The sequence below is a fragment of the Mytilus californianus genome, unplaced genomic scaffold (genome assembly GCF_021869535.1).
Source record: "Mytilus californianus isolate M0D057914Y unplaced genomic scaffold, xbMytCali1.0.p SCAF_3, whole genome shotgun sequence".
Classification (NCBI taxonomy): Eukaryota; Metazoa; Mollusca; class Bivalvia; order Mytilida; family Mytilidae; genus Mytilus; species Mytilus californianus.
The window spans coordinates 121,463,291-121,480,946 of NW_026262679.1; the positions used below are offsets into that span (position 1 = coordinate 121,463,291).

The 17,656-nt window shown below is 31.3% G+C and overlaps 1 protein-coding gene across 4 annotated transcripts in view; it reads left to right on the top strand.

The window, feature by feature from the left end:
• The first annotated feature begins 257 nt into the window (after window positions 1-257).
• Window positions 258-17,656, top strand: part of LOC127736021 (anoctamin-8-like) — a 44,970-nt gene continuing 27,571 nt past the window's right edge. Inside the window, exons 1-2 of one of the 4 annotated variants that reach the window (XM_052246512.1) lie at window positions 258-410; window positions 3,052-3,081. In XM_052246512.1, coding sequence (XP_052102472.1) covers window positions 314-410; window positions 3,052-3,081 — 127 coding nt within the window. In that variant the 5' untranslated portion in view covers window positions 258-313. Of the gene's footprint in view, window positions 411-3,051; window positions 3,082-7,748; window positions 7,860-9,796; window positions 9,845-17,656 lie in introns of those variants that run through there. The other 3 variants (XM_052246513.1, XM_052246514.1, XM_052246515.1) reach the window with 3 other exon arrangements.

A 17,656-nucleotide genomic window follows, 5' to 3' on the forward strand; every position in this document is an offset into this window, starting at 1 on the left:
ACCAGTTGAAAAGTTTGGTTTTATCAGAGACATATAATATATGTCTCTGGTTTTATAAAAAAAATTGCAATTTGGTCAGAATTTTGAATAAGTTGCAATAGGTCGAGACTCAGCAACACTAACAGTCAAGTCACAGTAAATCCTTTAATTTCTATTATTCTGATATGTCGCGCATCAAGGATACTTAATTTTAATTGACGGACTTTTAAACATTTGTATTTCCCGCATTTTTAAGACTAAACCATGTGACTGTTCAAAATGGTGGACTGAAGGAAAACGAAACTGAAAGTGTTGCAATGTGAAACAGATAAGAATGAGTATTGCAACAAATATTGGTCAATCAAAGTTGCAGTGTATTTCATCTAAATCACCAATGACTTGCACAAATGAAACAAAAGTGCAAAGACTACGTAAGTCTTATTTTGATACATAAGTTTATCAGTGTTTATACATCAAAAACTACTCCGGGTACAGACAAACCTATGCAGTTTGAAAAATTTTAAGGAGTAGCATACACTAGATATATATAAATTAAATGCATTTTGGATTTCAGAAAGATTTTGGATATTTTGGAATTTTATACAGATTTCTTTTTCATCACTGCAGACTTGGACTAATGTATTAGTGTAATAATCCCAGCAGCAGATGATGATGGTAAAAAAAAACCAAGTTGATACTGTCCAATTAGTTACATCCTTTAAATTAGTATTTGTTGTGTAGATATCCATTTATTATCCATCTATTGTCCATAGCAATCAATAAAATACAATTGTTACCTGAGAGGGGACTGTATGTATACTCAAAGACCATATCAGCACTATTCAAAATGTATTATTATAATATAACTATTATTTCTGTGCCTCACATTATACAAGTATTACACTTGTATGCAAAGTTATCCACTATTACTTAAAGTCAAATAACAGTGGCGGATCCAGAGGGGGTGTAGAGGGCGTACGCCCCCCCTTTGCTAGAACTTTTTTTTTTTTTTTTTTGTAAAATGATGAATCAGACTAGACTTCGTGAACTTTGCCATTTCCCGGTCTTGTATTTAATTTTTATGCGACAATTCTTTACTTATAAAGATAGTTTTCGCTTGTATTTACTGTAATATATTATTGATTATGTCAGTCATCATCATCATAGTGTTTCGCTTCGATGGAGTTGATCAGTACGTTTGAAACGTCACTCAGTCATTTTGAAATTCAAATTACATTGCTTAGGCAGAGGATGACAAGCATGACGCCTTCAAAGCGACAAAGGATTGAGCAAGAACGTATTGACTTTTATTTCATATTTCCACTCAACAGAAAGTAATACTCTTTTACACTCTCATGAAAAAAAAAAGTTCCACAGCAATATTATTTACCTACGAAAATATGTTTAACCCCACACACCCCAGCCAATTAATAACATTGCTGAATAATGATCCCCAGTCAGTAAGCTCTAGATATATTTAAAGTCTATTAGGTACGGACCATTTGATTTGATAGGGCAGTCTGAGATATTTTAGAGAAAAAATTCTGACCCTGATTTTTGCCTTAAACAAAATGAAAACAATTATCGTGTCCCCTTTTTTGCTATAAGAAAAAAAAAATCCAACAGAATTATTCAGCATTAAATGAACATGGTGAATAAAAAACGGGCGTAATATTTTTTTTTGGGGGGGGGGGGGTTTGCATGTAAATCCCATATCTGACCGGAATGTCTGTTTCGCCGAATTGATATACTGAATACTTTTTTCAAGGCCCAACTGCAACCTGCCTGCTGTGTGTGGCCTTTATGTCTCCATTTGTCGACCGTCATTCACAACTTCGTTGTCATTTGATTTTCAGACTCATTCGTAGCCGTTGATTGATTTGGAACCCCTCACTTTCCTTGTTGAGTGAAACATTTCAACCAAACATTTGGATAAAAATTGCTTGTTTGTCTTTGTTCGTGTCGGTCGTATTATAAATTTCATTGAATAGCCGTATATCATGTTTACAACAAGTAATCTGTGAGGTTATGCTAACTAACCATACAACAAACTAGAATTTTCCATGTCCATTTTTTACTGACAAATCCCACATCAAATATATTAGTACATAGCTTTAGATCCATTCAATCATTTTATAATAGACAACTAATGTGGAAAATGCGGCATCAAAAATGTCCAACCCAAGCTTACACTTTAACTATAAAATATACATGCCCCACGTTAGGAACCGTCACTAAAAATGTGCATTTTACACTTATTTTATGTTTTGTAGCCCAAAAAAGGTCCAAAAGAATTTTACATACTACGCCCCCCTTTCCAAAATCCTGGATCCGCCCCTGAATAAGTTTCTATAAAATTTTGAAAATAAGATTTTTGAACCTGTACTTACATATCCCAACTCCTTTATTCTAACAGGGGTGATCTGAGTCGGATCACCCTACCAGATCACCCTACCTTGAGTTTCTTTGTTCTGCATGCTTTCTTTTGTTCTGTAACATTTTGGCGGGAATGTCGAACACACAATAAAACATAGAAATATTTTTGCGGAATAAAGACAAACTTTCAAAATTTATGTAGAAAAAATTCCAGTGTCTATACAGGGAATCAAACTCAAGACCTTAAGCATATGAAGCCACTATTCATACCCCTGCACCAGGACAACTGCATAATACAAACTTACTGTAAATTTAACATATTTAAACCTTGTATCCGGTGCTCATAAAGGGTATATATACTATATAGTAATACATGTATATAAAGTATATTATAATTATTGTATGGCATTCTGAACTAGATGTTATGAAGCGTAAATGTTTTTTTCATATAGTCTATAAGAGCTGGGATGTAAAATAGTTATCCCACTCGGACTTGGTGTGTCAGTGTAAGATCACCCTCTGGCCATCTGGGTGATCTTACACTTACACACTGCGTCCTCATGGGATAACTATTACTGATGCAAAAGACAGAATGCTTCTTGGTGTTGTTGATTTTGGCAATCTTGTTATTATTCTCATGTTTTTAAATATGTTAGAGTTCTGCATGTTTCATTTGTGTAATACACTTCCTTTTAGGCAATGGTTACCAGAAACTATCACATTCAGGTACATGTATGCCAATGTAAACACTAATAAAGTAAATAAATCTTCTGCGTACAACTCTCTTTGTTTACCTCTAAAGTGAAAATAACTGTAATATGTATCTATATACTGTTTCTATGCTGTTTAAGTTTGTAATTACTAACATGATAAGCAGGGTTCTGAAATCTTGAAACTTCCAGTGAAAATTATGGATGTCATTGTTTTGATTATTATGGTAGTGGGATGAAAACAATACAGGAATGAGGTGGTTTCTTTTAATAATAATTTCAGTGTGATGGAGGTTTCAAGATGTTTGTGTGGTTCACCCACATCAATAACAGAACTACAATTACATTTGCATATATATTATATAATTTGTATGATGTGTATGTGTTGCCTAATATTTTTAATAACACCAATAATGATGCCAGGGATAATATTACATTTACATTTAATTTTGTAGGTTATAAATATGTAAGCAAGGTTCATCTTTGTGTATTCGTTTTTGAAGCTAATTTCATGAAATCAGTTTTTTTTGTATTGTTTGTACTTATCATTTTGAATGGTGATGTTGGTTTGGTGGTATTGGTGGTTGGTCAAGCGACCAGATGAGTGTATGGTTAGGAATAAGTGGTCCTTATTTGTGTAAACAACTCACTGATGAGTCTTTTGTAGATGAAACAGGTGTCTGGCATACTAAATTTTAAGGCTGGTATCTATGATGAGTTTATTTTCCTACAGTTATCAACCTAGATCCTTTAAACTTCACAGAGAGATTGAAGACACATTTAAGTTGTGCACCTGCTTATATGGAATTAATGATGATTTTTTGCATTTTCATTCATTTTTCCAGTTCCAGACTTTGGAACTTATAATTCTCAGCTTAACAAAAGACTATTTTGTGTAATCAACTATACTTACAGTTTTCAACCAAGGTCCTTGAAACAGATAGTTTGCACATATATATCGAAATTGTGCACCTGCTATTATGGAATTTTTTGAGGATTTTTACCCCATTTTTCCAGAGTTAGTTTGCGAGTTACACATAGTTACCAATATTTTTTTTTCCAAAAACAATAACAGATTGAATAGTTCTTGACTAAAATACTACTTTTCAATTATAATCTGCATTTCAATTTTAATTAAAACTCTGACTAAATGATTGATTGTTTTTTGCCAACATCTAGTAGAAAAATTTCTCAAATCATAATCAAAAGGAAACAAATTAAAACAGAAATCAAATTAGAAGTTCAGGCAAACTGGGTCAACATGGGATGACGGGCATGTAAGTGAGGACAGCCATTGAAATGGTGTATATTGCATACAAATGTAAATTCAAAATTTTTTGTAGATATAAAAACTGTTGAATAATTGACTAAATAACCAAAATTAATTATTGTGATTTCAGGAAAGGCTGCATATGAATTATGCTATCAAAATTTTCAAAACCTTTTCTGTTGCAATTTAAGGAATAATAAAAACATCACAAACATTTCTTAGTTTACAATAGATTGCTCTGAAATTATGCCATGCAATGATGCATCTAAAAACCCATTAAGTAGTTGTTGCATGGTATTTTCAAACATGCAGATGACCTTTTATAGATGACTATACGGTATTGGGTTTTCTCATTGTTGAAGGCATTTGAACTCTGGTTGATAGTTTGTTGTCTCATTAAGAATTATACCTTATCCCCTTATTTTTATACGACCGCAAAAACTTTTTTTGTGGTCGTATATTGGTATGACGTTGGCGTCGGCGTCGTCCGAAGACACATTAGTTTTCGCACTCTAACTTTAGTTTAAGTGAATGGATCTCTTTGAAATTTTACCATAAGGTTCAATACCACAAAAGGAAGGTTGGGATTGATTTTGAGGGTTATGGTACCAACAGTTAAGGAATTGAGGGCCAAAAAGGGGCCAAAAATAAGCATTTTTGTAACTTCCAGACATAACATGTGTGTTAGTATATAGATCTCTCTGACATTGTACCACAAGGTCCCATATCACAAAGGGAATGCTGGGATTGATTTTGGGGGTAATTGCCTCCAAATTTTAGGAATTAGGGGCCAAAAACAAGCATTTTTCTAGTTTCATGACAATAACTTGTGTGTAAGTGTATGGATCTTTATGAAATTGTACTACAAGGTTCCATATCACAAAGGGAAAGCTGGAATTGAGTTTGGGGGTAATTGCCCAAAATGTTTAAGAATAAGGGGCCAAAAAGGGACCAAAAATAAGCATTTTTCTAGTTTCCAGACAATAACTTGTGTTCAAATGTATGAATCTCTCTGAAATTGTACTGCAAGGTACCATACCACAAAGGGAAGGCTGGGATTGATTTTGGGGGTAATTGCCTCAACATTTTAGGAATTAAAGGCCAAAAAGGGGCACAAAAACAAGCATTTTTCTAGTTTCAGGACAATAACTTGTGTGTAAGTGTATGGATCTTTATGAAATTGTACTACAAGGTTCCATATCACAAAGGGAAAGCTGGGTTTGAGTTTGGGGGTAATTGCCCTAAACGTTTAGGAATTTGGGGCCAAAAAACAAGCATTTTTCTAGTTTCCAGACAATAACTTGTGTTCAAGTGTATGGATCTCTCTGAAATTGTACTGCAAGGTATCATACCACAAAGGGAAGGCTGGGATTGAGTTTGGGGGTAATGAATCATTAGGGGGTTCAAAAAATTTTGGGGGGGGGGATTTTTTTTTCCTTTTTTTTCTTTAAAATTTTCCATGTTAAATTGGTTATTTCTGATTTATATATAAAAGCAAATAATAATGATATGGTTTGAATAGGTAAATTGAAAAATTTTAAGTTCTTAGACCACATTCATTCTGTGTCAGAAACCTATGCTGTGTCAAATATTTAATTACAATCCAAATTCAGTGCTGTATCAAGCTTGAATGTTGTGTCCATACTTGCCCCAACTGTACAGGGTTCGACCTCTGCGGTCGTATCAAGCTGCGCCCAGCGGAGCATTTTATTATATTCTACATAAATGTATATATTTATATGGTCTCAATGTTATAAAGTCAATCAAATCTAGTCATGTATAAACGTCAAAGAGTCTATTTCTGTCAAATCCAAAATTAAATCAATAAAATGCTTGATGTAATATTTGAAATCAAAATTTCACATGGAAAAAATTAGACTTAATTTATACCACTTCAATTTAACAAAAACACTCAAATAAAACTGATAAAAGTAAAATTAAAGTATAAACTTTAGGGTAAGAATAGAGATAATTTTCCCCAATTACAAATAAAATGCAAATCTGACAATTTCTTGAATCTATCCAAATTGAAGAGTTCATATTCCATCAGAAATAGATAATGTAGTCAACTGAAACAAAAAGCATAAAGATTAATTTCCTTTTTTGCCTTGATGCACAAAGTGCCGAAAAACCAGATTATATAGTTATGGTGATGTCAGGAGGTTAGGTTGGCGGGCTTGAGCTTGAAAAGTGGACACCTGTTTTGTGTAAACAACTCCACCTGCAGTTTTCAATCCAGATCCTTGAAGCTTCAGATATTAAAGTTGTGCAGCTACTATTATTTAATTCATATTTTAAAATTGTATGAAGAATTTTTCCCCATTTATCCAGATTTTTTTTAGCATAGTTAATGAGGGGAGTGGGTACCTATTTTGTACAATCAACTCCTCCTTCAATGTTTAACTGAGACCTCTGAAACTTCACAGTAAGATTTTAAATATTTATTATGGATTCTTAGTTATTTTAAAGAGTTGATTAAAGATTCGTTGTCTCCCCCTTTTATTACAACATTTATTCCATATGTTTAAATGTTCATTATAGACCATTCTCCATTATTTAACAAACATTTTTTGCAACCCAGTCTTTTTGAGTCTTAGATTCATTTTAAATTAAATTTTGCAATAGAAAAGAAAGGATATGTTAGTCTTCCAGTCACCAAATTAGGTAAAAATAGGTAAACCAGAATAAATGTTGTCTATGGCATCTTACTGATCTGTAACTATATACATAATGTATGTATAAAAGCTGTGGTGAAGTTGACCATAAGGAAGAAAACTGTAGTTTTCATGAATGAAATTTTCTATGTTCAGGGCTGCATATGTAATTAGGTCAAATGTAGGTCAACTAGATTGCTCACTACCACTTCCTTTTAACTCTGGTGGATAGTTCTTTCATTGACAACCATGCCACATCCAAAAATAGAATGCCAGGGATGTTGACATGCAAAAAAATTTATAAAAAAATGAATTTTTATGGTAAAAATATGAAATGCCATCAAAAATGTTTGCCATCATTTAATTTGATTTATCTATTTAAATGAGGATTGTCAACAGCTGAAGGGCTACTAGTGGTTCTCCAGATTATACTGTCTACCGGTATTCTGTGTCATTGTTTTCTTTACTAAAAAACAAATGACCTTGTGTCTTTGGACTATTAAAAGTGCATTAGTATTGCGCAACTATATGTATTAGGAATGAAGACTAGAATCAACAAAATCGACAGAGCTGAACTATTTTATATATATATATTTTTTTTTATATTTGATTTTAACATTTGCATAAAGAATTCATTTTAGTGTTCAATATTCCTGTATTTATTATCTGTACTTGAATCAATTGATCAACATGTAAATTGTTATTGTTAGAACAGCTGTGTCGAGGAAGAATCTATGATTCATATTTCAATTTATTATTGTATAAAAATGTACTGTTTACATGTGTAGCTGTAGAGGATAATATCTCTCCTGTGCAATTTTTTAATTTTACAAAAACTTTCGTCGATGACCATGACAAACAAAAGTGAAAGTAAGATTCTTTACTAACATTTTATTTCATCAGTGAATTTTGTAATTGTATTATTGACATATATGCTTCTGCTATTCCTGTGTTAATCTCCAATTTATAAGAGCTAATTTCCATGACAGCAGGTTGTATCTGAATTACTTGTTGAGAATGGGACATAACTCTTGCTAATGGGAGATGGACAATGTTAGTAAAAGAAAAACAAAATATTATCAAAATGATAATTTGTTACTCTGTTTATTGGGTAATTTTGATGTAATAAGGTATTCTTTAAAATTACATTTTATTTGCCATGTGAAATAAGATTATTTGAAATTTACTAAAAAATGTTTAGATTTCAAATGTGGTTATATTATAAAGTCTATCCAATAGGTATTTTGAGATATTTTGTTTTTTGTCAGTTTTTATACGACTGCAAAATATTTGCGGTCATATAATAGTATGACGTTGTCATTGTCGTCTAAAGACATTTGGTTTCCAGACAATAACTCTATAGGTTCCATACCTCAAAAGGAAGGGTGGGATTGATTTTGGGGTTTTTGTCCAAACTGTTAAGAATTAGGGACATTTTTCTTGTTTCAGGACAATAACTTGTGTATAAGTGTATGGATCTCTATGAAAATCAGAAATTGTAACCTAAATGTTCAATATCTCAAAAGGAAAGTTGGGATTGATTTTAGGGGTTATGGCCCTAACCATTTAGGAATTAGGGTCCAAAAGGGGCCTAAATATAAGGATTTTCTGGTTTCTGGACAATAACTTGAGTATAAGTCTATGGATCTCTATGAAATTGTACCACAAGGTTCCATACCCAAAAAGGAAGGTTGGAATTGATTTTTGGGGTTATGGCCCTAACTGTTTAAATAAAAGGGTCGATAAACAAACTTTTCTAATGTTTTGTATAAATTGCTTCTTTATTATGCTGATTCTAACAGTATTTATATTTTGGATTTTGGGTCCCATTTTTAAATGGGTCCACATTGAGGTCCAATGGTCCTAAATTAAACTTTGTTTGATTTCATAAAAATTGAATTATTGGGGTTTTTTGATATACTAAATCTTACTGTGTATTTAGATTTTTGATTTTTGGCCCGTTATCAAATTGGTCCACATTGAGGTCCAAAGGTTCCAATATTAAACTAACTTAGTTTAATTTAAAAAAAATTGAATTCTTGGGGTTCTTTGATATGCTGAATCTAAACATGTATTTAGCTTTTTGATTTTGGGACCAATTTTTAAGTTGGTCCAAATTGGGGTCCAAAATTAAACTTTGTTTGATTTCAACAAAAAATGAATATATGGGGATCTTTGATATGCTGAATGTAACCATGTATTTAAATGATGGATTTTGGACCCTGTTATCAAATTGGTCCACATTGAGGTCCAAAGGGTCCAAATTAAACTTTTGTTTGATTTCATCAAAAATTGAATTCTTGGGGTTCTTTAATATGCTGAATCTAACCATGTTTTTAGATTTTAGATATTTGACCATAATAGGTAAATGTCCAATTTCAAATTTGTAAGCCCTGAGACCACATTCATTCTGTGTCAGAAACCTATGCTGTGTCAAATATTAAATCACAATCCAAATTCAGAGTTGTATCAAGCTTGAATGTTATGTCCATACTTGCCCCAACTGTTCAGGGTTGGACCTCTGCTTTCATATCAAGGTCTGCCCTGTGGATCATTTTATTATAATTGTACTTTTTATCAATTCATCTGTCCTAATCCTTTTACTTGCAACTCTGATCATTTACTGCATTTCTCAGGTATGGTAAATCTGATGTACCAAAGACTTTCTGTTATGTTAAACCTGCAAGTTTTTTTCTCTCAGCCTGGTCTGCAAACTAGATAATCTTACAATATATTTTTTCTAAAAGATATCGCATAACACCATTTGTATATTTTAAACTAAGAGTACAAAATGTATGTAATTAATTTCAGGAATTGAACCTAGGTTTTCCTCATTGTTGAAGGCTGTATTAAAGGTGACCTATAGATGCTTACATGCACATCATTGGACTCAATTGGATAGTTGTTTCTGGCAAGCATGTCCCATCTCCTTATTTTAAACTATTTTATTTTGAAATGCAGGATACATGGATCTTTTATTGAAATATCGTTTTCAGAAACACTGCTCACAACAATGTCACAGACAAAAGTCCAAAAATCAACTGCTGTTGGTCAATATCTTCTCAGTAAAATCAAGGGAATAGTATCAGCTAATGATTTATATATCTTCTCAGTAAAATCAAGGGAACAGTATCAGCTCATGATTTATATATCTTCTCATTAAAATCAAGGAAACAGTATCAGCTAATGATTTATATATCTTCTCAGTAAAATCAAGGGAACAGTATCAGCTGATGATTTATATATCTTCTCAGTAAAATCAAGGAAACAGTATCAGCTGATGATTTATATATCTTCTCAGTAAAATCAAGGGAACAGTATCAGCTAATGATTTATATATCTTCTCAGTAACATCAAGGGAACAGTATCAGCTAATGATTTATATATCTTCTCAGTAAAATCAAGGGAACAGTATCAGCTAATGATTTATATATCTTCTCAGTAACATCAAGGGAACAGTATCAGCTGATGATTTATATATCTTCTCAGTAAAATCAAGGGAACAGTATCAGCTAATGATTTATATATCTTCTCAGTAAAATCAAGGGAACAGTATCAGCTAATGATTTATATATCTTCTCAGTAACATCAAGGGAACAGTATCAGCTAATGATTTATAAATCTTCTCAGTAACATCAAGGGAACAGTATCAGCTAATGATTTATATATCTTCTCAGTAAAATCAAGGGAACAGTATCAGCTAATGATTTATATATCTTCTCAGTAAAATCAAGGGAACAGTATCAGCTAATGATTTATATATCTTCTCAGTAAAATCAAGGGAACAGTATCAGCTAATGATTTATATATCTTCTCATTAAAATCAAGGGAACAGTATCAGCTAACGATTTATTTATCTTCTCAGTAAAATCAAGGGAACAGTATCAGCTAATGATTTATATATCTTCTCAGTAAAATCAAGGGAACAGTATCAGCTAATGATTTATATATCTTCTCAGTAAAATCAAGGGAACAGTATCAGGCAATGATATATATATCTTCTCATTAAAATCAAGGGAACAGTATCAGCTAAGGATTTATATATCTTCTCAGTAAAATCAAGGGAACAGTATCAGCTAATGATTTATATATCTTCGCAGTAAAATCGAGGGAACAGTATCTGTTAATGATATATTTATCTTCTCATTAAAATCAAGGGAACAGTATCAGCTAATGATTTATATATCTTCTCAGTAAAATCAAGGGAACAGTATAAGCTAATGGTTTATATATATCTTCTCATTAAAATCAAGGGAACAGTATCAACTAACGATTTATATATCTTCTCATTAAAATCAAGGGAACAGTATCAGCTAATGATTTATATATCTTCTCAGTAAAATCAAGGGAACAGTATCTGCTAATGATTTATATATCTTCTCAGTAAAATCAAGGGAACAGTATCAGCTAACGATTTATATATCTTCTCAGTAAAATCAAGGGAACAGTATCTGCTAATGATTTATATATCTTCTCAGTAAAATCAAGGGAACAGTATCAGCTAATGATTTAAATATCTTCACAGTAAAATCGAGGGAACAGTATCTGCTTATGATTTATATATCTTCTTAGTAAAATCAAGGGAACAGTATCTGTTAATGATTTATATATCTTCTTAGTAAAATCAAGGAAACAGTATCAGCTAATGATTTATATATCTTCTCAGTAAAATCTAGGGAACAGTATCAGCTAATGATTTATATATCTTCTTAGTAAAATCAAGGGAACAGTATCAGCTAATGATTTATATATCTTCTCAGTAAAACCAAGGAAACAGTATCAGCTGATGATTTATATATCTTCTCAGTAAAATCAAGGGAACAGTATCAGCTAATGATTTATATATCTTCTCAGTAACATCAAGGGAACAGTATCAGCTAATGATTTATATATCTTCTCAGTAAAATCAAGGGAACAGTATCAGCTAATGATTTATATATCTTCTCAGTAACATCAAGGGAACAGTATCAGCTGATGATTTATATATCTTCTCAGTAAAATCAAGGGAACAGTATCAGCTAATGATTTATATATCTTCTCAGTAAAATCAAGGGAACAGTATCAGCTAATGATTTATATATCTTCTCAGTAACATCAAGGGAACAGTATCAGCTAATGATTTATAAATCTTCTCAGTAACATCAAGGGAACAGTATCAGCTAATGATTTATATATCTTCTCAGTAAAATCAAGGGAACAGTATCAGCTAATGATTTATATATCTTCTCAGTAAAATCAAGGGAACAGTATCAGCTAATGATTTATATATCTTCTCATTAAAATCAAGGGAACAGTATCAGCTAATGATTTATTTATCTTCTCAGTAAAATCAAGGGAACAGTATCAGCTAATGATTTATATATCTTCTCAGTAAAATCAAGGGAACAGTATCAGCTAATGATTTATATATCTTCTCAGTAAAATCAAGGGAACAGTATCAGGCAATGATATATTTATCTTCTCATTAAAATCAAGGGAACAGTATCAGCTAAGGATTTATATATCTTCTCAGTAAAATCAAGGGAACAGTATCAGCTAATGATTTATATATCTTCGCAGTAAAATCGAGGGAACAGTATCTGCTAATGATATATTTATCTTCTCATTAAAATCAAGGGAACAGTATCAGCTAATGATTTATATATCTTCTCAGTAAAATCAAGGGAACAGTATAAGCTAATGGTTTATATATATCTTCTCATTAAAATCAAGGGAACAGTATCAACTAACGATTTATATATCTTCTCATTAAAATCAAGGGAACAGTATCAGCTAATGATTTATATATCTTCTCAGTAAAATCAAGGGAACAGTATCTGCTAATGATTTATATATCTTCTCAGTAAAATCAAGGGAACAGTATCAGCTAACGATTTATATATCTTCTCAGTAAAATCAAGGGAACAGTATCTGCTAATGATTTATATATCTTCTCAGTAAAATCAAGGGAACAGTATCAGCTAATGATTTAAATATCTTCACAGTAAAATCGAGGGAACAGTATCTGCTTATGATTTATATATCTTCTTAGTAAAATCAAGGGAACAGTATCTGTTAATGATTTATATATCTTCTTAGTAAAATCAAGGAAACAGTATCAGCTAATGATTTATATATCTTCTCAGTAAAATCTAGGGAACAGTATCAGCTAATGATTTATATATCTTCTTAGTAAAATCAAGGGAACAGTATCAGCTAATGATTTATATATCTTCTCAGTAAAACCAAGGAAACAGTATCAGCTAATGATTTATATATCTTCTCATTAAAATCAAGGGAACAGTATCAGCTAATGATTTATATATCTTCTCATTAAAATCAAGGGAACAGTATCAGCTAATGATTTATATATCTTGTATGCTCTTAATTGCTAACCCTTTACTGTCAATGAAAATAGAAAACAGTACAAAAATCTGAATATCCTGTAAAAAGCCAATTGACATCGAACTTTGGTTAGGAAAAATGGCTGCCACTCTTTCCTACTGCATTTTTATCAGTTTTTTGGATGTTCGTAACAGAATAAAACTTCATTTTTTATCATTTCCATACAAGATAATGTTTTGCTTAATGGCATTATTAAGATAAATCAAGGACTAATAGCAATGGTAGAGCTTGTTAATGAACAGAGACAACTATCCATTAGAGTCCAACCTTGCTTTACTTGCGAAGTGATGGCACTATATATACATATATATACACTGCCATTAGGATTTTAGATGATGGAATCTTGTAGATCTTGTAATTATTGATTTTTTGTGTTCTCTAAGTTTGATAAATGAATAAAATGTTCTAAAAAGTTCTTGGTACTGTAAAGGATACTTCAAATATTCTTGTTTTCCAATACTAATTAACATCATAACACTGAATATGCTATAAGTACTTAACAGAAAGCCTATTAGAAGGAGGATTACTCACAACAGAAAATGTTATTAATTTTACATTAATTGCATAGTAGCTAAAGACTGCATTGACATTTCAGCTAAGAACCAATACAGTGCTGTTCAGAAGAAGTTTAAATAATTCATAATCAGTATTAATGTTTTTTTTATCTAGTACTTGTTTTCAAATTTTACTGTGGAACTTGACATTCCTTGTGGGTACTCGCTTAAATAAGGATATAAGTTGAAACCATTGGAAATTGATGGTAATCTTGAATGCATTCTTTGTATATCCTTGCTAGGATTATGGATATATTTAGAAACCATTGGAAATTTGATTGTCATTTTAAATATAGAACTACGTATCAATGATTTCAATTGAAAAACCTGAAGTAATTATGTGGACAAGTTTATAATTTATTGAAGAAATCTGCAAAATAAATTGGAAGAAACTTCAAATGGAAAAAAAGTTGAAATGAATATTTCTTTTTCAACATATTTCATTCATGGAAACTTGACATTTTGGTAATAAAACTATCAGTTACTATTAGTGAAATTTTGCTTTTAAACTTCTGACATTTGGAAAAAGCAATCTGATACCAGAAAAATATAGAAGCCATTGAACCTCAAATGACAAGAGAATTGAATAGTCGGCAGATCACTTTCAGACTCACAGAAAAATCATACCAATATAATAAATTGAGTAATTTGTTTGAATTTGTCAGAAAAATTTGATTGCTTGAAAGATGGACATTTCTGAATTCCATAATATGACTGCTAAATATGGAGGAAGGATAATAGATCTGGTTGGAACAATATTTACAAGTAAAGTTTATTTTAGAATTTTAAACATGTTTTAGTCAGTATAGATAATTGCAGTTATATTCTTTACTGAAGAAAAGCTTTTTATGTGCCTTTTAATGACAGATTTAATATGTTATTCTATTTTTCTGTCCGCCTGAGCATATTTTTCTTTTAATTGTCTGCTTAAACAAATCATTACAATTTCTATACTTTTTTAGTTTATGTTTGACGATTTTTTTTAGATTTGTTATCTGGTTTTAAGGGCATTATAACCATACAGGTACAGGGGAGGTAATGACGTTGCTAACGTACTATGTTATTTTTCGCTACGTCAAACTGTGACTTATCGGGAAAAGATGCATTGTTCGAGGGATTTTAATCATTAGCTTGAAAACGAGTACATGGACCCCTCTTTTTTAAAATGACAAATGACTTAAAACTGTATGAAGATTATTTGTTCCATTTTTATGAAAAAATCACAGATGAAATTTTTTTTAATTAGATAAATATGCAGCAAAAAATGCTGTTTTTTTTAACTAACATCATGAGATTTTAATAAAAAATGAATTATTTTCAAAGAATTGTTTCACAAATTAAGAGCATACTTTTGTAAAGAAGATATTCCAAATTATTTTACGAAAAACTGAATGTGTTTATCTTTTGAAACAAAACAGTTAAGTATGTCTGTCCAAAGGATATAAATTTTTAATAAATATCTAAAATTTCAACACCATTTATCTCTAAATTTAACATATTTGAATTAACTAAGTAAAAAATAGCTTGCATGCAAATTTTCGTAAAAACATCACCATGAGATCAAAACTGTATCGTATACCCTTAAGTAGTCTGACAGCATTTTTAGGAACTTGCTGTGGCCCTAAGGATGTCAAAATGAGAGTCCATATCTAAAACATGGAAATTGCCAAAAAATCATTTTATATCCATTTTCTGCTACTGTGCTATTTGGGCAGTCAAATTGCATTGACTGTATAATCATTTGTGTCACTGTCACTGTCCATATATCATCTTGTTCATGAAATTGACAATGCTTTTTGGTAAAGTTTTATTTATCATAGACTTCAATATAGAATACAGGTTCATGGAATTTTTACATTATCCACTTCAAATTAAAAAATGGTGGTTTTTCCCACAAATATTTCATTTGGAACAGTTGTAAGAGTTGCGGTATAGAAAGAATAACAATATATTGTCTGGAAATATAAATTATATTTGAGCTCGGCTCAAAACAGGATAGAAATGCTCGGCACAGCCTCACATTCTACTGGTCTCTAAGCTAAGCTTTGTACAAATAAAATTTATATTTCCATTCGATGTATGGTTATTCTATATATATGACACAGTCCCAGCAAGTCCCAAAGAGACTGTCAGACGTCAGAGAAATCTTGGACTTGAGTTAATAGACTTGAATTATTTACAATTCAACAATTTGCCTTTCTTTGAAGTTCTAGAGTTACAGGAATTTGATAGTGCAGGTTGAACAAGTGAGATATAGATACCAACCATACAGTCATCGTGCAGTTGATTATTTTAAAGTAAATCATTACAGGTTTTCTTTAAACATGTTCATTTTGTATTTGCAAAAAGTTTCAGTCAACTATTGCTGAACTAATCTAAACATTCTGTACTTATTACAAACATGCTACAATTTAAATTTGGACTACAAATACAAGTACAAATACTTGATTAAATCCAATTAAAGGGCCCGTTTCCGGGCATACACATAGTATTGATTATACGGTAATTTTTTTTATATTTTACATTGAAAATAAATAAATGAATAAATTACTATCCTCCATACAAGATGGTGTTTAAAAATAAATAATAGAATATAGAATATTAACCCTTCGTAATACATGAAACATAAACTGCATCACTACTAAATGTGTATTTAGGACACTGGAATGCAAATTTTCTCTTATTTCAAAACAAATACTTATAAATCTTGACACTGATATATTAACATTTTCAGACTCGCTGGACATCAACCAAATAAATTGTTCGTATTTTGAAATACCAGGGAAGTTTTTACATTGAATAAATGTACAGAAGAAAATATTACTGGTTTCCTTGATGAAAAGAGAAGACCGGTGATAAAATGCATGGATTTAAATTATTTTTATACGACAGCAAAAAAATTTGCGGTCGTATATTGGTATCACGTCGTCGTTTTCAGCTTTGTCCGAAGACATTTGGTTTCCGGACAATAACTTTAGTAAATGAATATAGAAATCTATGAAATTTAAACACAAGGTTTATAACCACAAAAGGAAGGTTGGGATTGATTTTAGGGGTTATAGTCCTAACAGTTTAGGAATTAGGGGCCAAAAAGGGGCCCAAATAAGCATTTTTCTAGTTTCCAGACAATAACTTGTGGAATGGTGTATGGATCTCTCCAAATTATACCACAAGTTTCCATACCACAAAGGGATTGTAAGAATTGGCTTTTGGGGGTTATGGCTCAAACTCTGTAGGAATTAGGGGCAAAAAAGGGGGAAAAACAAGAGTGTCCTGGTTAATGGACAATTACTTAAGTACAAAAAATGATTTAAAAGCAGTGCAAGGGAGGTAATTCAAACACAACATTAGCTGTCAATTTATTTTTAGAAGTTACCATTTTAAAAATGCTGATGAAGGTAATTTAAAATTTAGCCATGATTATGTATGTCATTTTCTATTTAAAGACTTTTATGATGTATTTAAATGGGTTATTATGGTTGCAAACTCCATTGGAAATTTGAATTGAGATTATGACCATATCTTGAGGAAAGAATTTTTTTTTTGAAAAGGGGGGGGGGAGGTTAAAAAAAATTGGGGGGGGGGGGACAATTTGTTCTCAAGATTTCAGAAATTAAAAAGAAAATTTCTTAGAATATTATTTTTTTTTTGTCAAAAAAAAAGGGGTGGGGGGTAAAAAAAAATTTTTTTTTGGGGGGGGAGGAGGGGGTCAATTCGCAACAGCATACA